Genomic DNA, 23,772 nt, shown 5'->3' on the forward strand with positions numbered 1-23,772 from the left:
GCCCCCTTGTGCTCTCCCCCAGTAGTATATAGCCCTCCTGTGCGTTTCCCTAGTAGTAAATAGCCCCCTGTGCGCTCCCCCAGTAGTATATAAACCCTATGCTCTCTCCCAGTAGTATATAGCCCCCCTGTCCCCTCCCCCAGTAGTATATAGCCCCCCCCATACTCTCCCCCAGTAGTATATAGCCCCCATGTGTGCTCCCCTAGTAATATATAGCCCCTCTGTGTGCTTCCCAGTAGTATACAGCCCCCCTGTGCGCTCCCCAGTAGTATATAGCCCCCTGTGCACTCCTCCAGTAGTATATAGCCCCCCTGTGCGCTTCCCCAGTAGTATATAGCCCCTCTGTGCGCTCTCCCAGTAGTATAAAGCCCCCTTGTGCTCTCCCCCAGTAGTATATAGCCCTCCTGTGCGTTTCCCCAGTAGTAAATAGCCCCCTGTGCGCTCCCCCAGTAGTATATAGAAACCCTATGCTCTCTCCCAGTAGTATATAGCCCCCCTGTGTGTCCCAAACAAATATATACTCACCTGGGTGCGGATGTCTCCTCTTCTTTTCGCTCTTGTGGCTGCTCTGCCGCGGTCACAAGAGGCCGCTCTCCCCTTGTCCCGGCGCTGCTGCGGCCTGTGAGGGGTGACTGACAGGGAGGGAGCCAATGGCTCCCCTCTCTGTCAGTGCCGATGCACGGTAACTATAAGCGCTCGTTACAAGCGCTCATAGTCACTGTGCAGAGCGCAGCTCAGTATACAGATATACTGAGCTGCAGCAGGGGTCCGGACAGCTGGCCTCCACAGTCCGCTAGTTGAGAACCCCTGTAATGTATATACCCCCCTCTATCTCAGTGCTATATAGTAAATCTATAATGATGTATACAATGACTAGTTTTGTATAAATATTATTACTTCCCTCGGTATTTACTGTACAAATTTTATTACGGTACGTGAAGGCTACTGGTCTTTATACCTCCTTTTACCTCTATAGTGCCATATATACTTCCTGTCATGCTGTATATAGTGATCCTGCTGTGTACAGGTTATATACTACCCTCTCCCTGTATATAGTCTGTAATGATTTGTAAGTGACCTCAATCCCAGATCTATATACTGGATCCTCTGTATATATGGTATATATACTGTATACCCTCCATGAACTCAGTTATCTATTACCTATGACAGTGGTTAGTGTAAGATTATGTTTAGCCAGATCTGTAGGACACAATGGTCCCTGCCCTATATTTTGCTATATGGGTGGAGTGCCCCAGAGTAGGTGTGCCTCTATGTTCTATGACATCCTGTCGTCAGGTATCCTTGTATGTATATGCTATACATATGCTCTGGACTGAACGTTGCTTTCTACTCCTTTGCCACTTGATGTCTCACTTTCTATGTTCTTTACACCTTGAGTGGCTAGCTACACCCGATCTCTTATCAAGATTTCTATCAAGCCAGTCACCCTGACAATGATACTACTTAGGCAAGGCCCCTTGGTAGCCCCTTAGCCTTCTCACAAGTCAACCACCTGACACATGGCTGTTACTTCTATAGTTATGTCCACACTATATCTATATTAAATGCATGGGTCATGGAGGCTAACCATCTCAGTACAGCGCCTTGTAGGGAGGGGTAAACATCTCACCCCCTGAAGGAGAAGGCCAACCATCTTAGTATGGCCCCTGATCGGGAGGGGTAACCATCTCAGTATGGCCCCCTGATAGAGAGGAGTAACCATCTCAGTACAGCCCCTGATGGGGAGGGCTAACCATCTCAGTATAGCCCCTGATGGGGAGGGGTAACCATCTCAGTATGGCCCCTGATAGAGAGGCGTAACCATCTCAGTATAGCCCCTGATGGGGAGGAGTAACAATCTCAGTATAGCCCCTGATGGGGAGGGGTAACCATCTCAGTATAGCCCCTGATGGGGAGGGGTAACCATCTCAGTATAGCCCCTGATGGGGAGGGGTAACCATCTCAATATAGCCCCTGATGGAGAGGCGTAACCATCTCAGTATAGCCCCTGATGGGGAGGGGTAACCATCTCAGTATAGCCCCTGATGGGGAGGGGTAACCTTCCCAGTACAGCCCCTAATGGGGAGGGCTAACCATCTCAGTATAGCCCCTGATGGGGAGGGGTAACCATCCCAGTACAGCCCCTGATGGGGAGGGCTAACCATTTCAGTATAGCCCCTGATGGGGAGGGGTAACCATCTCAGTATAACCCCTGATGGGGAGGGGTAACCATCTCAATATAGCCCCTGATGGGGAGGGCTAACCATTTCAGTATAGCCCCGATGGGGAGGGCTAACCATCTTAGTATAGCCCCTGATGGGGAGGGGTAAAGATCTCAGTATAGCCCCTGATGGGGAGGGCTAACCATCTCAGTATAGCCCCTGATGGGGAGGGCTAACCATCTCAATATAGCCCCTGATTGGGAGGGGTAACCATCTCAGTATATCCCCTGATTGGGAGGGGTAACCATCTCAGTATAGCCCCTGATGGAGAGGCGTAACCATCTCAGTATAGCCCCTGATGGAGAGGGGTAACCATCTCAGTATAGCCCCTGATGGAGAGGCGTAACCATCTCAGTATAGCCCCTGATGGGGAGGGGTAACCATCTCAGTATGCCCCTGATGGAGAGGCATAACCATCTCAGTATAGCCCCTCATGGGGAGGGCTAACCATCTCAGTATAGCCCCTGATGGGGAGGGCTAACCATCTCAGTATAGCCCCTGATGGGGAGGGCTAACCATCTCAGTATAGCCCCTGATGGGGAGGGCTAACCATCTCAGTATAGCCCCTGATGGGGAGGGCTAACCATCTCAGTATCGCCCCTTATGGGGAGGGCTAGCCATCTCAGTATAGCCCCTGATGGGAAGGGCTAACCATCTCAGTATAGCCCCTGATGGGGAGGGGTAACCATCTCAATATAGCCCCTGATGGGGAGGGGTAACCATCTCAATATAGCCCCTGATGGGGAGGGGTAACCATCTCAGTATAGCCCCTGATGGGGAGGGCTAACCATCTCAGTATAGCCCCTGATGGGGAGGGCTAACCATCTCAGTATAGCCCCTGATGGGGAGGGCTAACCATCTCAGTATAGCCCCTGATGGGGAGGGCCAACCATCTCAGTATAGCCCCTGATGGAGAGGCGTAACCATCTCAGTATAGCCCCTGATGGAGAGGCGTAACCATCTCAGTATAGCCCCTGATGGAGAGGCGTAACCATCTTAGTATAGCCCCTCATGGGGAGGGCTAACCATCTCAGTATAGCCCCTGATGGGGAGGGGTACCATCTCAATATAGCCCCTGATGGGGAGGGGTAACCATCTCAATATAGCCCCTGATGGGGAGGGGTAACCATCTCAATATAGCCCCTGATGGGGAGGGGTAACCATCTCAATATAGCCCCTGATGGGGAGGGGTAACCATCTCAATATAGCCCCTGATGGGGAGGGCTAACCATCTCAATATAGCCCCTGATGGGGAGGGCTAACCATCTCAGTACAGCCCCTGATGGAGAGGCGTAACCATCTCAGTATAGCCCCTGATGAAGAGGCGTAACCATCTCAGTATAGCCCCTGATGAAGAGGCGTAACCATCTCAGTATAGCCCCTGATAGGGAGGGGTAACCATCTCAGTATTGCCCCTGATGGGGAGGGGTAACCATTTCATTATGGTCTCCTTATAGAGAGGGCTAACCATCTCAGTATGCCCCCGATGAGGAAGGGTAGCTATGTCAGATATGATACCACAGTTTGGGGGTGCCATAAGCATGTTCTTTTGAGGTATGACAGAATTACCTATACATGCAATTCAGGCTATTATAGTTTGTTTGCTGTTTTACCTGTAGGGGATTACAACTATAGCTGTTGTACATTGATCCCTGTATTATTAGCCACAGTTAAGGCCCTATTCCACCAACAGATCTGACGACAGATTATCTGCCAAAGATTTGAAGCCGAACCCAAGAGTGGATTTGAAAATAGGAGAAATCCAGTCTTTCCTTTATGACCTGTTCTCTGATTATAGTCTGTTCCTGGGTTTGGCTTTAAATCTTTGGCAGATAATCTGTCGTCAGATCTGTTGGTGGAATAGGGCCTTTACAGTAAGTCTAGCTGTGCTGTTTATATGTATTGTCTAGAAGCTGGACTTTGACCAGTATAGGCATATAGAAACTAGATGATGAATATTGCATCCCAAAGTCCATTAAGGTGTCAAACGGACTCTCTGTGGCAGTTCAGGAGTCAGATGGCAACATGGCTATTGGGGGAGAAATAGGGGTATTGTCTCCATTGTGATCAGAACCCATTCCAAAGGCATATGTAAAAACACAGCCTAATGTACTAAAATAGAGGCATTGGTAGATTTAAAGAGGAAATATTAGCAGGTTAGACAATTCTATGTGGCGCAGAGGAGGAAGGTATGTCTCTTACCTTCCCCCTAGGCTCCGATCCCCTTTCCCTATCATCGGTGGACGGTCCCGAGAGCCCCATAACCATACACTAACTGCTGAACCTGCCGTGGGCGCTGGGTATGGCTGACATAGGTATAAATATATGGGAACCTTTACAATCTGTGTTATCATTGTTATGTGTAGGGAAAACAGTGAAGCATTGAGCTGAACACAACCCAATGATTTTACCTACTTGGAGGATCCACTGGCTTCTCCTATCTAAACGACTACAACAATGTCAAAATCAGAGCCCAGAGACAAAACCTGAAACAAGCCAATGGTCAGAATCAGAAGAAAATGTCAGAACCAAGTCCGAATCCAAAACAGTACAAGAGGTGGGGCAGAACTGGTGGTCTTGTCAAGTCCAGATTGGCCTGGGATTGGAGCAGGAGCGAGCACAGGGACCATATATGTGAATGGGAAGGTGGTATTCATCCAAGTCAGTGTTTCACTCCATCTAGGAGTCTTAGAACATTGACTAGAGATATATGAGAGACCAAAAGTCTGGCAGATGGGTAGTCTTTCCTTTTGGAGAGTGCTTTGGCCTGGCATATACTGTATGCCTAGTCAATGTTCTGAAACTCCTGCCTTTCAGGTGATCAGGTGCTGAATACACAGAACAGGTCTGGCATGTATTCCTGTCCTGACTGTAGAGAAGAGTTTCCAGAACGGCCCTCACTGCAGAAGAACATAACTCTGTGTAACGTAGCAGAACGTCTCCGGTCTACTCAGCCCCATCAGGAGGAGATCACCAGGATCTGCTGCACTTACTGTATTCACTCTCCTGTACCTGCTGTGAGATCCTGTCTCTACCATGAGGCTTCTCTGTGTGGTAATCGCCTGAGAGTTCAAACCAAGGAATCAGACCAATGTCCTGACTTATGCAGGCACTTCCCTAGAAAACAGGAAATGCTCAATCCATAAGAAACTATTAAAGTACTATTGCAGTAAGGAGGCCATCTGTATCTGTGTGTCCTGCAAATTGGATGGAGAACATTGGGGACGTCGGATAGATATGCCCGATAAGGCCTCTGCGAAGAAGAAGAAAAAACTGAGAAATGTTCTGCAGAAACTGATCCCGAAGCGAGAGAAGACTGAGGACAGAGTCCAGGGTGTGGTGGAACGCTGGAGAAAAGCTCAAGAAAAAGCATCTGGAGAAGCCGAGAGAGTCACTGCCCTGTTTATAGACATCAGGAGACGGCTGGACGACTTGGAGAAGAGGGTCCTGAGCGAGATCTTCAGACAGAAAGAGAAGATGACACTGTCACTGTCTGATGTCATCCAGAAGCTGGAAATAAAGAAGGACAAGCTGTCCAGGAAGATGAGATGCATTGAGGAGCTGTGTAACATGGCGGATCCACTATCTTACAGGATTCAAACATAGGTGACTTGTGTGATCCTGAGGAGGAAGGAGGTAATGAGGACCCACGGGGACATGATGGAGGTGATGAGGACACAGGGGAACATGATAAGTCACATGATATAGATATAGATGTGAAAAGATAATGGTTGAACGTCACTGTGCTGACTTAAAGTCAATTGGCTTCCAGCCGGCGGGTGCACATCCTTGGCAGTCGACCCGCGACTCCACAGGATAGAAAAACAAAGGCAGGTAGACAGCACTTCAATGAAGTGAATAGGTGCAAGTTTATTCACCCGTATACGTAAAGCGACGTTTTGACTCAAAACTGTGATTACAGGGATGTTACATGCAGTTATCTCTGATATAATGACATATCTGCAGATCATCTCACCCGTAAAACCAAAAGCAATAATACCACAACCCCCTAGTATCTGATCGCGGACCAGTCACACACAAGCTTCACCTGTGTCAGGTAGAGAATATGGGGGTGATGGTGTAATAGTCAGGACTGGGGCTACTGGAGGGGAATGTCATGGCTTATAAAGTGAAAGGGATATATGGGGAGGATCTTGTAGACATTTCATTTGATGTAAACACAGCTAGTAATAATCTCTTTTTATCAGACGACCTAAAAACTGTATCAAGAACAGAGATAAAGCAGAAACGTCCAAATAGATCTAAGAGATTCCAGAATTATCCTCAGGTGATAAGCACAGGGCCGTATTTACCACTAGGCACCCGTGGTCCGGTGCCTAGGGCAGCACCTTGCAGGGGGGCAGCACCAGGAAGCAGGGGGACAGAAAAAACAATTTTTTTTGTTTTTATTTTTTTAGTTTCCCTCCTCCCGTTCAGACTTGCCAGTAAATCTGGTGGGGGGGTATGGTGGTATTGGTCAGGTCTGGTATCGCCAATAGGTGCGTGAAGATGGGGCGTCTTCAGGTTTAGGGCCTAGGGCAGCGGTAGCTGTTAATACAGCCCTGGATGAGCAGTCCCATCAGCGATCTTGTCATAGAGCCTGATCAATACTATGCTAAAATCTTAAAAATAAGAATGTTTTACAATTGTCCCAAAGCCCCCTCCCCCCAATAAAAATTAAAATCACTTGCCATTATACAAATAAAACATGTAAAAACAATTAAACAGATTAACACATTATATAACGTGTGTAGAATTGTCTGATCTATTAAAATACATCAGGTTTGTTCCGGTATGATCCCATACAGTTTCCCTTTAATGGAAAACAAAACCTAAAAGAAATATACAGTATATATATGCTAGTATATGTAAACAAAATATACAATTTTGCAACTTTAAGCTGAGGAAGCTGTTTTCCTCTGTAGACTGAAAGGACTTGAGAATATATTGAAAATGGTAATCCCCTCAGCATAGACCGGCCTAAGGGTACTATTACACCAAGCGATTTTTTGACGACTAACAATTAACTATAAACTATGAAAAACAACCGCTATGAAAAACGACCCGAAATTGTTTGCCCAATTACACGGAACGATGATCGTTACTTATGAAAGTTCTTGCGTACGCTTTGTCGTTGCTATTGCTTACGCTTCAGCTATGACTTCTTATTACACTGAGCGATGTGCGAATGATTTGTGAACGATCAAACGATGAAAATAGGTCTGAATTCTATCAAACGACCAACGATTTCTCAGGCCTCTCTGTTTGTCAATCATCCTGCCGAGCATGCTGACAGGCAGAAGGCGGTGACTAGACATGGGTGGAGAGACGCCCAGATGAGTACCTCCCCGATTCTGCCTGCCGCGTGCCCCAGTAATAAAACCTCTTTTACTTTGGTACACAGCCTCTGCTGCAGTCGCGGCCGGTATGTGCCGTAGGCTGCTCAAAAGCTGTACACAGTGCTCCAGGAAACCATATCAGCCCGATTGGGCTAATTTGTTCCCTTTAAATCCTGTACTATAAACAGATAGATGTAGTTTTGCACTTTGTCCACAGATTGAACCCCTATGATACCTGGAATAAAAGTCAGTGTGTGCAGCCATACATATACATACATTCAATATTTAACTTTGTAGATAAACCACTTTATGACAAAGTAAACTGTACTGTAACACACCCTGACTCTAGTACCATAGGTCACTTATGGATTCCCTAAGAGTCTCAGCCATGGCGTCTGCTGATCTGAGAGACGAGCTGCTCTGCTCCGTATGTCTGAACCTGTATACAGATCCTGTAACCCTGAGATGTGGACACAACTTCTGCCGGGACTGTATTCATCAGGTCCTGAATACACAGGACGGGGCTGGAGTTTATTCCTGTCCTGAATGTAGAGAAGAGTTTCAAGATCGTCCTGTATTGATGAGGAACATCGCTCTACATAATGTAGCAGAACGTCTCCGGTCTACTCAGCCCCATCAGGAGGAGATCACCGGGATCTACTGCACTTATTGTGTGGACTCTCCTGTACCTGCTGTGAGATCCTGTCTGCTGTGTGAGGCTTCTCTGTGTGATAATCACCTGAGAGTTCACAGCAAGTCTCCAGAACACGTCCTGACCGATCCCAGCACTTCCCTGGAGAAGAGGAAATGCTCCATCCATAAGGAACTTTTAAAGTATTATTGTACTAAGGAGGCTATCTGCATCTGTGTGTCCTGCAGTTTGGCCGGAGAACATCGGGGACACCGGGTGGAGATGCTGGATGAGGCCTCTGAGGCGAAGAAGAAGAAACTGAGAAATTTTCTGCAGAAACTGAGGACAAAGAGAGAGAAGACTGAGGAAAGAGTCCAGAGTGTGGAGGAACGCTGGAGAAAAGCTCAAGAAAAAGCATCTGGAGAAGCGGAGAGAGTCACTGCCCTGTTTATAGACATCAGGAGACGGCTGGACGACCTGGAGAAGAGGGTCCTGAGTGAGATCTCCAGGCAGGAGGAGCAGCTGTCACTGTCACTGTCTGTTGTCATCCAGAAGCTGGAAATAAAGAAGGATGAGCTGTCCAGGAAGATGAGACACATTGAGGAGTTGTGTAACATGGCTGATCCACTGGATGCCTTACAGGATCCAGACACAGGTGACTTGTGTGATCCTGAGGAGGGGGGAGGGGATGAGGACACAGGGGGACATGATGATGTAGATGTGGATGTGATTACAGGGATATTACATGCCGGTATCTCTGATATAATATTATATCTACAGATCATCTCACCCACAGCACCAAAAGCAACGAGGCCAAAACCCCCCAGCGTCCGATCTCGGCCCAGTCACACACAAGCTTCACCTGTGTCAGGTACAGAATATGGGGGCGATGGTGTAATAATCAAGACTGGGGGTGCTGAGGGAAAGGTCATGGCTGAAGAGGAAACAGTCTACGGGCAGGGTCCTGTATACATACTATTGGATGCAAACACAGCTGGTCATTATATTCTTATATCAGACGACAGGAAGACTGTATCCAGAACAGATATAAAGCAGAAACGTCCTAATAAATCTGAGAGATTTGAGAATTATCCTCAGGTGATGAGCAGCAGGGGGTTTTCTTCAGGACGACATTACTGGGATGTGGAGAACAGAGGGTCAAGTTGGTGGATGGTGGGGATGTGTTATCCCAGTATAGACAGGAGGGAAGGTCAGTCACACGTTGGATATAATAACAAGTCCTGGTGTTTACATGGAGGTTGGGGATGTAGTAATCAGTATTCAGTGATACATGACAGTAATAAATTCCAGTTACCTGACCAGATCTCCAGTGATAGATTCAGGATCTGTCTGGATTATGAGGCCGGGCAGCTGTCCTTTTATGAGCTGTGTGACCCCATCAGACACTTACACACCTTCACCGCCACCTTCACCGAGCCCCTTCATGCTGTATTATGTGTATGGAATGGCTGTATGAATATATCAGGGGGAGGAGCAGCTGATGTGAAAAGGGGCGTGTGTATGTGACACAGCAGAAAAAGGTACAAAAGAAAAAAAAAAAGTAAGAATAGTAATTCCCTTACCTACCATCGCCCTACCCCCACCCTATAGATTGTATGAGCAGAGTGCCGATAACACTGATCAATGCTATGCCTATGGAAAAGCAATTATCAGTGTATGAAAACTATTGATTACATGTAAAAGTCCCCCAAAACTTAAAATGTGCAATAAAAAAAGTAAAAATGTTTTTAAAAATACCCCAAAGTCCCTCCCCCAATAAATATTAAAATCACCCCCTTATCCCATTATACAAATAAAAAACTTGAAAATAAATAAATTAACATATTATATACTGTGGCGTGCGTAATTGTCCGATCTATTAAAATATAACAATAGTTATGACGAACGGCGTAAACGAAGAGGGAAAAAAGCGCCAAAACTACAGATTTTTTGTTACATTATATATAAAAAAATTAACAAAAAGTAATGCAAACATCCGATCTACACAAATATGGTATTAATAAAAACTAGATATCATGGCACAAATAATGACACCCCGTACAGCCACGTAGGTGAAAAACTAAAACTGTAATAAGCGTCACAATAGGGACGTTTTATTAATAATGAATTGCAGGGGGAAAAAAAAAAACATTAGAAACTGTACGTAAACCTGCATATGGTTGTGTTCAGACTGACCTATAGAATATTGGTATCATGTCACTTTTTAAAAGATTTATCAAGGCCCATGCTCCTAATGATAAATTTTGCGCATGACCCAGAGATTTTTGCGCAGCACGTGAAAAGTGCGCAACTGCAAAAATTATTGTGCAAATGATACATGTTCCCGACCCCGTATCTCTATCTGTGTCTGACTATAAGATAGATTTATACATACCCCCCATCCCCCCATATTCCTATATCAGATGACACGAAATCAAATTGGTGGGTGTTTATTATTCCAGTATAGACTGGAGTCATCAGTCACACATTGGAGATAATAATATATCCTGGAGTTTGTGTAAAGAGCTGTGGTGTAATAATCAGGATCTGTGTGGATTATGAGGCCGGGCCGCTGTCCTGCCGGGTGACCCCATCAGACACTTACACACCTTCACCTTCACCGAGCCCCTTCATGCCGTATTATGTGTTTGCATCCATCCCAACTTTTGCTGGCAGGAAAGAGGGAAATTCACGGCAATGTGCCACGCCCCTATAGCGTGCCCCTGTAGCCTCGCCCCCACATAGTATATCCCTACCTAGTATAGCCCCCCGTTTGTAGCCCCCTGTGTAACCCCCCCCAACATAGTATAGTCCCCCTTTGTAGCCCCAGCTTTGTATAGCCCCCCTGTGTAGCCTCAACTTGATATAACCCCCATTTATTATAGCTCCCACATAATATAGCCCCCCTTTTTATCCCCCACATAGTATAGCCCCCCTTTGTTGCTGCCTCCCGCGTAGCCCCAACATTGTATATGCTCCCCTCCCCCTTGGTGTAGTACTTTCTATAAGTAAAATAAAAAACCCTCAGAAGGATACTCACCTCGCTCCCCGGTAGTCTCCTCCTGAAGCTGCTGTTTGCAAGTACAGACGTCTGGTGTAGGCTTCCTGTTCCAGCCCCGCGGCGCCCACACTCTTCTCTCCTTCTTGGCTCCGGACATGACATTACATCTGGGCCAAGCAGGAGAGGAGTGCGGGCGCCGCGGGGCTTGAACAGGAAACCTGCAACAGATGTCTGTGCATTTCCCTTCGCGGCCCTTCAGTGTCTGGAGCGGCCAGTAGGTGTCACTGTGAGCGCTCATTAGGAGTGCTCACAGTGAAAAGCCCCCAGTCAGCTCTTGGCAGCCGCAGCTGCTGGTGCGAACACGGGGATGGGGCAGGTGGGGGTGTTGGGGGGACAGTGGGAAACATGGGGGCCATCCCGGGACGTCGGGACATCACCCAAAACCGGGTCTGTCCTGCCGGATGGGAGGTATGGGGTGGGCGGTTGGGAGGTATGTGTATTGGGAGGCAAAGTAAGGATATCGGGGGAGGAGCAGCTGAAAGGTTATTCCTAAGGAAATCTGCCCGGAGACTGGTGACATCACAGGGAGAAGCATCATGTGGGGCAGACAGTATGGGACACAGCATTGTGGGGGGACTAAGTTTACTATTTAATCTTACCAGCCTGACTACTACTGAGAACGATAATAAAATATAATTGTCAGGATGAGTGAAATTCTTACTGTAATATATTATTTTCCTTAAAATATACTGATACCATATACAGATTTCTCTTGTGAATTTCTCTGAATTTTTCCATTGACTGATCAATAAACGTCTTCTATTAGTCCTGGACCCTGTGTCTGCCTGGTTCATAATCACCAACTAGTAAGTCACCAGTTACCAATTAAAGGAGACAAAAAAATTTTTTATACAACAAAGAAAAATCATGGCTGTTTTTTTAACCCCTTAGTGACCGCCGTGCTGCCTTTTCACGGCAGCCACTAATGGGCTTTATTCCGATGCATACGCCATTTAACGGCGGATGCATCGGAATAAGCTGCCACCCCCCGGCAGCAGCAGAGTGGGGGATCAGCGGTCAGTGTGACAGCTGACCCCCCCCCCCCCTGAAACTGCCGGGAGTGGAGGATTCTCCGCTCCGGGCAGTTTAACTCTTTAGATGCCGCTGTCAAAGCATGACAGCGGCATCTAACGGGTTACTGGGGGTCCCGTCCGGTCCCCCGGTGTCTCCATGGTAACTCCGGGGGCCTAATAAAGGCCCCCGGGCTTACCATGGATATGCCATCCTGCTTTACAAGTTACAAGTTTTGGGGTGCTTTTTCTCTCCTGTTGCTTGTGAACATGAGATAATTTAATCTGAACGAACATATTATTTGAAAAATTCTATTTTCCATTTTTTTACGGCCTAATGGTGAATACTTTTCTCCAGCCCCTGTAGGGTTAAAATGCTCATTATACCCCTAGAATATTTCCTTAGGGTGTGTAGTTTCCAAAATGGGGGTCACTTATGGGGGTTTCAAGTATACAAGCCTCCGAAACCCACTTAAAAAAAGAACTGGTCCCTAAAAAAATAAGTTTTGGAAATTTCATGAAAATTTGATAATTTGCCCTGTAACACCCAAGAAAAGTAAAATATGTTTACGACATGAAGCCAGAATAAAGAGGACATATTGGTAATGTGACCTAGTAACTAATTTATGTGATACGACTTTCTTTTTTTAGAAGTAAAGAATTTCAAAGTTTGTAAAGTGCAAATTTTTCATGATAAATTTATGTTTTTCACAAAAAACACAAAAGATAGTGACCACATTTTGCCACTAACACAAAGTACCATATGTTACAAAAAAACAATCTCAGAATTGCTAGCATATGTTAAAGCATCACTGAGCTATAAGCGCATAAAGTGAGACAGGTCAGATTTTGAAAAATTAGCCTGGTTATTAAGGCCCAAATAGGCTTTGTCCCTAAGGGGTTAAAGAAATAGTCCTACACTTTTTTACCACTTATTAAAATGCAATACTAGGCACAGTCCATGGGCGCGGGTGATGCTGTTCTTGGAAGAAAAACAACCAAGTTTCTTTAACCTGAAGAATGCATCCAATTTTAGTTTTTTAATTTTTTGCTCTTCCCCCTAAGGAACTCTTATTTTTTTTTCTATCTACAGAGCCCTATGAGGCCTTGTTTTTTGGAGGGTTTTTGTTTTTAGTAGTAGGGGATCTGTCATGTTCACTATTTGGACATCGGGCCGCCATGATATCTGATTGGCTCCCTTTGATTCCATCTTGTGGGAACTGATGGGGCAGTGTACATTACAATGGCATGGCTTCTAACTGTCTAGGTCAGTGATGGGCAACCTTTTGAGCTTGGTGTGTCAGCATTCGGCAAAAAAACGATTATAACTCGGATGGTGTGTCACTTCGAGAAAAAACACCATAATTTCACAATATTTATAGTTGAAATAACAAATATATGTAATTGTTATAACTGTACTTAATAAACCTTAAAATAATTATTGTGTGAAGTAAACTACAAACCACACACACACTACCCCACCTGGCCCCATCCCTCCCCACACACACACTACCCCACCCAACCCATCCCCCAACACCAATCTCCTGACCCCCATCCCTCCCCACAAACACTTACAATACTGCTGAGGTTCAAGGTGCGGGCTGTGGTGCCGGAAGACGACACTGGTGGCAGGAGCAAGACTGGGCTGGAGCGCGGCCCCGCCACGGCCGACTGTACGCAGCTACTGTGCCGGGTAACGTCACAGTAGCTGCGTCAGGGCGGTACATGGGGCGGGGAATATGTCGTGGGGTCAGGCCGCACTGTAAGGCGGTTTTGAAGGGCTCTTTTGGAGCTTGCATGCGGCCGCATACTTTTCTGTATACGGCTGCGTGTCAGCGACTATGGCTTCGTGTGTCAGTGCTGACACGTGTGTCATAGGTTCGCCATCATGGGTCTAGGTGCTACTGTCAGCATTGGTTGGCATGAGGGCTGAACAATCGGACGCTTCTAAGCTCTCCACACATCCCATATTCTTTTTTCTTACACTAAGTATAAGGTTGAACTTTCACCTAGTAATTGTCTGAACTCCAAAATGGTGGACGACTGGAAGTCCTAATATGGTCATGTCTTTAGGGGCACGTGGGCAATGTATGGATCAGTACCAGATGTCCAGCTTGACCAATCCACTTGGAGCTTTGCCAAAATACCTTTTTTGGGATATAAGTTGTACTGAGTGTAACCATATTTGGTATCCAAAATGTATATCTTCACTTCCAAAATGGTATGTAAGGCCAGTTATTTAGGTGGAAGGGGGGTTGCTCAATTTAACATCTACAAGACTGCATCCATGCCGGATCTCTGAGAGTCATCTAACCCCACCTCAGGAATTCACCCAAAGTCTTCCTTCGTCTGCCTTTCGACACACCAAGAACCGGAAAACTCAGAGACATTGATAAAACTTTTGTAGGACTTCTCCTGCACCATCATTACTATTATTATTATTGCTATTGGTAAGACGCTCTGTGAAGCCGTGGGCTCCGGAATCCGCTGCCACATTACAGGCAGGGGAAGGGGAGCGGCGGTAAGGACCCTGAGCACGGGACGCTGCCATGACAAGGGCAGTATTATGCACACCTCACTTATTCAATGTTATCACAGTAAAGTGCCAAGTGTATTGTATAACATAATCAATAAAGATAATAACTATGCATATTTTACCCAGAAAAGTAATTCCACGTCAGACCCTGGATCACCACCCGCCCCGACACGCGTTTCAGCATTCTCCTTTGTCAAGACGTCTAGGTAGCACCCAAGTGATGGAGAGGAGCCTGAGGTAACTCGATACCCCATATAGAGGGAAACTTTTGCAGGGCTGTGATATGCCCAAAGCTAACCAACAAAATTTTCACTGCCAAGGTCCGGCAGCAAAGTGTCCTCTCGTAAGTAGGCGCAGGTGATCACCAGTGGCAGTATTCGGCTGTGCCGTATGCGGTGTGAACACGGCATTAGCTCGATAAAATGCCAAATGCAATATACCATAAGGTACAAGAAATAATTTATTATGGCAACGCGTTTCAGCCCTCTAATCTGGGAGGGCCTTTCTCAAGCTCTGCTATGCACAAGAGGACACTTTGTTTGCTGCCGGACCTAGGCTGTGTGTGTATGAGTGTGTGTGCTATGTCAGCAGCAGGCTGTGTGTGCGCTATGGCTGCAGCAGGCTGTGTGTGTATGAGTGTGTGTGCTATGGCTGCAGCAGGCTGTGTGTGTGTGTGCTATTGCTGCAACAGGCTGTGAATGTGTCTGTGGTGACCTCCCGCGGTGGTGTGGAGGAGGTACGGCCAAGTCACTTGCCAGACGATTAGGTGTGACGATAGTTCTATGGTGGTTGGCCGAGAAATAGCCATGCCCAGTGATGGTATGTTGTGACGCAAATGCCGGTTGGGCACACAGGTATGGTGGCACACCTGCTTTTATTTTATTGGGCCGGCTATACCTTGTTCCCCTGTGGACAGTGACCTGCCAGGCTGTTGTGGGGTCCCTTGGGTACTTAGCACAGTGGTCCAGAGTGGAGTAGTGACCCACCCGAACTATTGGCACTGCCACCCACAGAAAGAGGAGATGACCCAAAGAAGATAGAGTTCATAGGCATCTAGCAAGTTTGCTCTATCCGGATCAGTTCCTTTACTTCCTATGGATACTGTCCTGCACTGTGTCTCTCCTAATCCATGGCGTGGGTTAGGATGATCCTTGACTTGTCCTCTCTAGTGAAGGTTTAACACTGCATAGTGTTGAGTGGAGTTACTTGAGAAGAAACGGTATCTAGGTATGTGTTCTATGTCAAGGCCACAACTTAAACTGGGGACCTGGCAGGGGCCAGGGCCCAACTGGACCCCTGTAGAGAGGGTTGTGGCTTGTGTCCTTCCTCTACAGAGTCTAAAGGCAAAAGACCCTACACTTCCTCTACCCATACGACTTCCTACCTACAGCGCATGTAAGGTGTGCTGTGAGTGGATGAGGAGTGTATATGTGAGAGAGATGATAGGTGGGAAGAAAAGAACTTTCATTGGTGTATAGATCCATGTGACACACTAAAAAACAATAACCCCCTTAAGTACTACAGCTGTGCAATAACTGAGTATACATACTTGCAATAACGACATCTTGTGGCGAAACTCTGGTACTACTACATCACCACTGACACTTAAAAAGTACAGGACAGGCTTTTATGAAGGGTGTAACCAAAAGCAACACCTGTAGTGGGACACCACATGTCTGCTATGGCTGCAACAGGCTGTGTGTGTGTGTGACAGAAAGAGAGAGGCAGAAATTAAAGGGGTATTCTGGGCAACAGTGAAAAATCCAGGAAGAACATGGTTGGTTGGTTGGTTGGTTGGGTGGTTGGTTCATAAAATAGAAGCCCTATTTACCCAACCCCTCTATATCACAATGTGTGACCCCTCTATATCACTATGTGTGACCCCTCTATATCACAGGGATATAGCATTGTTAGCAGTTCTCCTTGTGTATGGTGAATATTAGAAACATAGAAGATTGTCAGCATAAAAGACCACCTGCTCCATCTCGCATACCCCCCAACCGTCCCGGATCCAGTAGGACAATCTAGATGTTGGGGGTCATGTCCCGCTGTCCCGGGATGGCCCCCATGTGTCCCGCTTCCTAAAACATACCTGGCCTGCATTCTGCGTCCGGCCACAAGAGGCCTCTCTTCTATCCTCTGCGTTCCGGAGCGGAGTGGAGCGCCCGGAGAGCCGTGAGAGGAAGAAGATGCTGGAGGGCTGAAACTCAGAACTTGACAGCTGGAGTGAGTATGGAGCGAGGCAAGGTGACAGGGAAGATGGTGAATATGGAGACTCTCTCTGGGGACGGGGGGGACAGGTAAACGGGACGATTGCCATAAGATAGATCCACCTGGGGGTATACTACATACTCAATGGGAGGGGGGGGGCATTAGGTGTAAATGGGGGCATTACCTGCTACATTAAAGAGTATTATCTGTGGGAAGAGGATTATCTACTGAGGGATACCTGCCTAAAAGGGGAGACTACCTGCACTGGGGTATTGGCTACAAACTACCCACGGGGGGGACCTAACTACTGTATAAATGAGAAGAGGAAGGCCTGACTCGTATATATAAGGCACGGAGAGTCCAAACTACTATACAGATTCACAGAGGAGGGCCTGACTGCTATATGGATGTGCAGAGGGGTACCTGACTACTATACAGATGTACAGAAGAGGGCCTGACTACTATATCATAGCTACCAACTGTCCCGGATCATGCGGGCTGCTGTCCCACTGTCCCGGAATGGCACCCAGTGTCCCGAATTATATTGGGGATAAAAAGCAAAAAAGTAGTAAGTCACCTGTCAGCCGATCCCAGCAGCTCCTCTCCCAGCAGAACGCCTCCTGACTCCTGTCGTGCTCCGGCGCGGGCAGCTGGGTATAGAGACACTGACTGTGCCGGGTGTACCTGCAGCCTCTATAAATTATGATAGAGGCTGCAGGACACATCCGGCACAGTCAGTGTCTCTATACCCTGCTGCCTGTGCCGGAGGATGACAGGAGTGCGCGTTCTGCCGGGAGAGGAGCTGCTGGGACCGGCTGACAGGTGACTTACTGGTTTGATGTTTTTCTGGTGGGGCCACACTATATTAGGGGATTGGCTACTATATCAGGCACTATATTGGGGGGATTGGATACTATATTAGGCACTATATTAGGGGGATTGAATACTATATGGGAGACTATATTAGGGGGATTGGATACTATGTGGAGCACTATACTGGGGGATTGGATACTATGTAGGGCACTATAATGGGGGATTAGATACTATGTGGGGCACTATATGGGGGCATTGGAGACTATGTGGGGCACTATATGAGGGGATTGGATACTATATGGGGCACTATGTGGGGGGATAGGATACTATGTGGGGCACTATATTGGGGGATTGGATACTATATGAGGCACTATTGGGGGGACTGGATACCATATGAGGCACTATTGGGGGGATTGGATACGATATGGGGTACTATTCAGTCAGCAGCATGTGGTGACTGTAGGGGAGTGGCTATGGAGGGTCACTATGGGGGCGTGGCTATGGAGGGTCACTATGGGGGCATGGCTATGGAGGGTTGCTATGGTGGCGTGGCCATGGGGTCCGCGGCACACATGTCCCTCTTTGCTCTTAGCAAAACTTGGGAGGTATGCATCTAGTCTATTTCTGAGTTGTTCAGGACATGAAGACTGGAGACAGGCTGCATCCACTGCACACACAGGAGAATCTGCATTCTATCTTTCCTTACTCCCTCATAAGTCATCCTAGGATCATGAAGGACATCAGGGAGAAGCTTCTGAGCCAGTGTGATAAATAACTTCCCTGATATCTGACTAGACATCTATAAAGGAGCAGGAGTCAGAGTTGGAGTCGGAGCTGCGGCTTACCGACTCCACAGCCCTAGCTTTGGGACCTGAAGTAAAAGTCAGTGTGTGCAGCCCTACATATACATACATTCAGTAGTAGGGGACATGGGTTCTGGGACACTGCAAAAGGAATATTGATTACAGTACAGGCAATAATTAACTTTGTAGATAAACCACTTTATGACAAAGTAAATTATGCTGGAACACACCCTGACGCCAGTACCATAGGTCACTTGTGGTTTCCTTAAGTAGTCTTAGCCATGGCGAAGATAGGAAGGTTGGGCTTATTTCCGGGGAGGTCCTATTTTTGGAAAAACAACGTAGTAACATAGGTCACATTTGCTTTCACTTTCAAGCTGTGTCAGCCATGGCGTCTGCTGATCTGAGAGACGAGCTGCTCTGCTCCGTATGTCTGAACCTTTATACAGATCCTGTAACCCTGAGATGTGGACACAACTTCTGCCGGGACTGTATTGATCAGGTCCTGAATACACAGGGCGGGGCTGGAGTTTATTCCTGTCCTGAATGTAGAGAAGAGTTTCCAGAGCGGCCGACACTGCAGAGGAACATAACTCTACGTAATGTAGCAGAACATATCCGGTCTACTCAGCCCCATCAGGAGGAGATCACCGGGATCTGCTGCTCTTACTGTATTCACTCTCCTGTACCTGCTGTGAGATCCTGTCTGCTGTGTGAGGCTTCTCTGTGTGATGATCACCTGAGAGTTCACAGCAAGTCACCAGAACACGTCCTGACCGATCCCAGCACTTCCCTGGAGAACAGGAAATGCTCCATCCATAAGGAACTTTTAAAGTATTATTGTACTAAGGAGGCCATCTGTATCTGTGTATCCTGCAGTTTGGACGGAGAACATCGGGGACACCGTGTGGAGAAGCTGGATGAGGCCTCTGAGGAGAAGAAGAAGAAACTAAGAAATGTTCTGCAGAAACTCCTCACAAAGAGAGAGAAGACTGAGGAAAGAGTCCGGAGTGTGGAGGAGCACTGGAGAAAAGCTCAAGAAAAAGCAGCTGGAGAAGCCAAGAGAGTCATTGCCCTGTTTATAGACATGAGGAGATGGCTGGACGACCTGGAGAAGAGGGTCCTGAGTGAGATCTCCAGGCAGGAGGAACAGCTGTCACTGTCACTGTCTGATGTCATCCAGAAGCTGGAGATAAAGAAGGAAGAGCTGTCCAGGAAGATGAGACACATTGAGGAGCTGTGTAACATGGCGGATCCACTGACTGTCTTACAGGATCCAGACACAGGTGACTTGAGTGATCCTCATGAGGGAGGAGGTGATGAGGACACAGGAGGACATGATGGAGGTGATGAGGACACAGGAGGACATGATGGAGGTGGTGAGGACACAGCGGGATATGAAACGACACATAATATAGATGGGAATGTGATAACAGGGATGTTACATGCCGGTATCTCTGATATAATATTATATCTACAGACCATCTCACCCGCAGCACCAAAAGCAATGAGGCCAAAACCCCCCAGCGTCCAATCTCGGCCCAGTCACACACAAGCTTCACCTGTGTCAGGTACAGAATATGGGGGCGATGGTGTAATAATCAAGACTGGGGGTCCTGAGGGAAAGGTCATGGCTGAAGAGGAAACAGTCTATGAGCAGGGTCCTGTATACATACTATTGGATGCAAACACAGCTGGTCATTATATTCTTATATCAGACGACAGGAAGACTGTATCCAGAACAGATATAAAGCAGAAACGTCCTAATAAATCAAAAAGATTCAAGAATTATCCTCAGGTGATGAGCAGCAGGGGTTTTTCTTCAGGACGACATTACTGGGATGTGGAGAACAGAGGGTCACGTTGGTGGATGGTGGGGATGTGTTATCCCAGTATAGACAGGAGGGGCGGCCAGTCACACGTTGGATATAATAACAAGTCCTGGTGTTTACATGGAGGTTGGGGATGTAGTAATCAGTATTCAGTGATACATGACAGTAATAAATTCCAGTTGCCTCACCAGATCACCAGTGATAGAGTCAGGATCTGTCTGGATTATGAGGCGGGGCAGCTGTCCTTTTATGAGCTGTGTGACCCCATCAGACACTTACACACCTTCACCGCCACCTTCACCGAGCCCCTTCATGCTGTGTTATGTGTATGGAATGGCTGTATGAATATATCAGGGGGAGGAGCAGCTGATGTTAAAAGGTGCGTGTGTATGTGACACAGCAGAAAAAGGTACAAAAGAAAAAAAAAAGCAAGAATAGTAATCCCCTTACCTACTGTCTCCCTACCCCCACCCTATAGATTGTAATCCCTCATGCGATGGATCCTGTCCCCTTATGTACCAGTCTGATAAATACTGATAAAATACATACCCCAAATGTCTTGTTTATAGGACAGTCGCTCTACGAGATTCCTTATTTACTTGAATGATGCCTATATTCCTCCACCACGTGTCTCTGCGTGTCATTCTTCACTATAGTTACAAAACACTTAGAAGTGCTTGAAAGAGAAAATAATTTTACATATAGCATAATAAATATGTATCATTCTTTTTGCTTCATTATTTTGGCGAAAAAGGTTTTTGCACACAACGTATATTTTTTTAAAAACATTTATTAAGCCGTTTGCGCTATTTTTGAGTGGGCTGCGCTTGGTTTATACTCGTCAGACGCTGGAATCGTTTTTTAGCCTACAAAAAAAAAAAACATTGTGCAAGATTTATCAAGGCCCATGCTCCTAATGATAATTGCCCAGCATGTGAAAAGTGCACAAGTGCAAAAATTATTGCACGAATGATACCTGTCCCTCTCCCTGTGGTGAGGACTGGTGTGTAATAATCAGGATTCAGTGATACGTAATGGTGAAGAGATCCAGTTACCTCACCAGATCTCCAGTAATAGAGTCAGGATCTGCCTGGATTATGAGGCCGGGCAGCTGTCCTTTTATGAGCTGTGTGACCCCATCAGACACTTACACACCTTCTCCACCACCTTCACCGAGCTCTTCATGCTGTAATATATGTATTGGAAGGCAATATAAGGATATCAGGGGGAGGAGCAGCTGTGAGGTAATTCTTGAAGAAATCTGCCCGGAGACTGGTGACATCACAGGGAGAAGCATCAGGTGGGGCAGACAGTATGGGATACAGTATTGTGGGGGGACTAAGTTTACTATTTTATCTTACTAGCCTGACTACTACTGAGAACTATAATAAAATATAATTGTCGAAATTCTTACTGTCATATATTATTTTCCTTAAAACATACTAATACCGTATACAGATTTCTCTTGTGAATTTCTATAAATTTTTCCATTGACTGATCAATAAACGTCTTCTATTAGTCCTGGACCCTGTGTCTGCCTGGTTCATAATCACCAACTAGTAAGTCACCAGTTACCAGTTAAAGGAGACAAAATTTTCTTATACAACAAAGGAAAATCATGGCTGGTTTCCCTCTCCTGCTGCTGCACAGTAAATTAACGTCGCTGCAGCCTGTGTCATCCGCGGCGGGTCCCGGATATCAGTGATAGCCGGGGACCCACCGCAGCTTCCAGCACCGGAGCTGCGCTCCGGTTCTGAGAGTTGGCCCTGTAGATGCTGCCGTCAGCATGGCCGCAGCATCTATAGGGCTCCGGAGAGAGAATTCTCCCTCTACAGATCACAGAGCCCCTCTACAGATCACAGAGCCCCGATGGTAGCCATAGAAACCAGAAGCCTCAGGCTTTCGGTTTCTAGCTACGGAGGCCGGCGGGGGGAGGGAGGCAGACACCCAGACATCAGCTTATGGGATCAATACTAGGCACAGTCCATGGGCACGGGTGGCGCTGTTCTTGGAAGAAAAACAACCAAGTTTCTTTAACCTGAAGAATGCAGCCAATTTTAGTTTTTTTAATTTTTGCTCTTCCCCCTAAGGAACTCTATCTACAGAGCCCTACGAGGGCTTGTTTTTTTTTTGCAGGGTTTTAGTTTTTTTAGTAGTAGGTCACTATTAGGACATCGGGCTGCCATGATATTTGATTGGCTCCCTTTGATTGCATCTTGTGATGGGACAGTGTACATTACAATGACATGGCTTCTCACACTCTAAGTGCTGCTCTCAGCATTGGTTGGCATGAGGGCTACTCCAGTTTTCAAGAATACCGTATCCTTACACTAACGTAGCGCGCGCTGACGTAATGACGTCACACGTTGGAAGGATTACTCCGTCCCTGTATATCACTACACTAATGTAGCGTGCGTTGATGTAATGACGCCACACGCCAGAAATATCACTCCGCTCCTCCATACCACTGGAGTCCTGTTTATCAGCCTATGATGGGGGTTATCGTCGTCTAATACGGTAATAACAATGAATCTTATTCATATATGCATATAATCATGTTTACTCGAATTAATTATGCACTTTAGTAACTATGTACACTTTATAGTTGGCCGGATTGATCATTTTTGTGCGCGGCTTAATCCCGCTGTTTATGTGGAAACACATGGCTGCTTATTTGTTTACTTATTATACTGGCTATGAACTCATGGATTTATGATCCTGGAACTTCATGGACTTATGGGCTGATGCCCCTCATCTATCATGTGTTTATATTTATTTATTTATTTGTTCATCCTTGTTATATATTTATATTTGTTTACTCCGGCTATACGTGTATATTTGTCTATCTCTGTCTACCATGTGCTTATGTTTGTTTACTTTGTTCTTGGACTTCCTGAGGTCATTGACCTGGAAGCCCAATATGATGTCATCAGGATGTGCCTATATATTGCCTATGTAGTGTCTGCTCTGTATGCTTGATAAAGGCCCATGTTAGACGAAATAGGGCCGAAACGCGTCGCAATAGCAATAAAGAATATATGCCTATTATGCCATCTACCTCTGGATGATTCCTGGCTGCACGGCTGTGTGCAAATTTATATACTTCTGCGCTCACTATACTCTGGTGTGGACTCGATTCCTGGTCCTGTAATTGGTTGATTACACATCTACATTTGCTTCTCCCACCGTTGGTGGTGACGTCCCCCAGTACAGCTGCGGAGTATACTCTTTCATGCTACATATAGAGTTGTGCCTAATTTTTGCACAACCTACCCAGGTGAGTGGATCCCTGTAAGATCTTGTTTCCATCCACC

General features: G+C 46.5%; 3 protein-coding genes across 4 annotated transcripts in view; 2 read left to right on the forward strand and 1 right to left on the reverse strand.

Annotated features, from left to right (window-relative positions):
* LOC138788426 (aldo-keto reductase family 1 member C3-like) overlaps positions 1-23,772 on the reverse strand; it is a 58,565-nt gene that overhangs the window by 9,514 nt on the left and 25,279 nt on the right. The window lies entirely within an intron of this gene.
* LOC138771865 (E3 ubiquitin-protein ligase TRIM11-like) lies at positions 7,947-11,555 on the forward strand. The gene has a single exon (XM_069951870.1). It carries the CDS (start codon positions 7,950-7,952, stop codon positions 9,717-9,719), a length of 1,770 nt encoding a protein of 589 aa, XP_069807971.1. The 5' UTR covers positions 7,947-7,949; the 3' UTR covers positions 9,720-11,555.
* Positions 19,008-20,865, forward strand: LOC138771869 (E3 ubiquitin/ISG15 ligase TRIM25-like). Of its 2 annotated transcripts, XM_069951877.1 has the most exons (2): positions 19,008-19,942; positions 19,973-20,865. In XM_069951877.1, exons 1-2 carry the CDS (start codon positions 19,015-19,017, stop codon positions 20,851-20,853), a joined length of 1,809 nt encoding a protein of 602 aa, XP_069807978.1. In that variant the 5' UTR covers positions 19,008-19,014; the 3' UTR covers positions 20,854-20,865. The 2 variants fall into 2 exon arrangements, with proteins under 2 accessions (XP_069807978.1, XP_069807975.1); XM_069951874.1 differs by having other exon boundaries at positions 19,008-20,865.

This window comes from Dendropsophus ebraccatus, chromosome 1 (assembly GCF_027789765.1).
Source record: "Dendropsophus ebraccatus isolate aDenEbr1 chromosome 1, aDenEbr1.pat, whole genome shotgun sequence".
Lineage (NCBI taxonomy): Eukaryota > Metazoa > Chordata > Amphibia > Anura > Hylidae > Dendropsophus > Dendropsophus ebraccatus.

Excerpts from the sequence above, each read along its gene's own strand:
- LOC138771865 (XM_069951870.1), top strand. The coding sequence starts at position 7,950 with ATGGCGTCTGCTGATCTGAGAGACGAGCTGCTCTGCTCCGTATGTCTG.
- LOC138771869 (XM_069951874.1), top strand. The coding sequence starts at position 19,015 with ATGGCGTCTGCTGATCTGAGAGACGAGCTGCTCTGCTCCGTATGTCTG.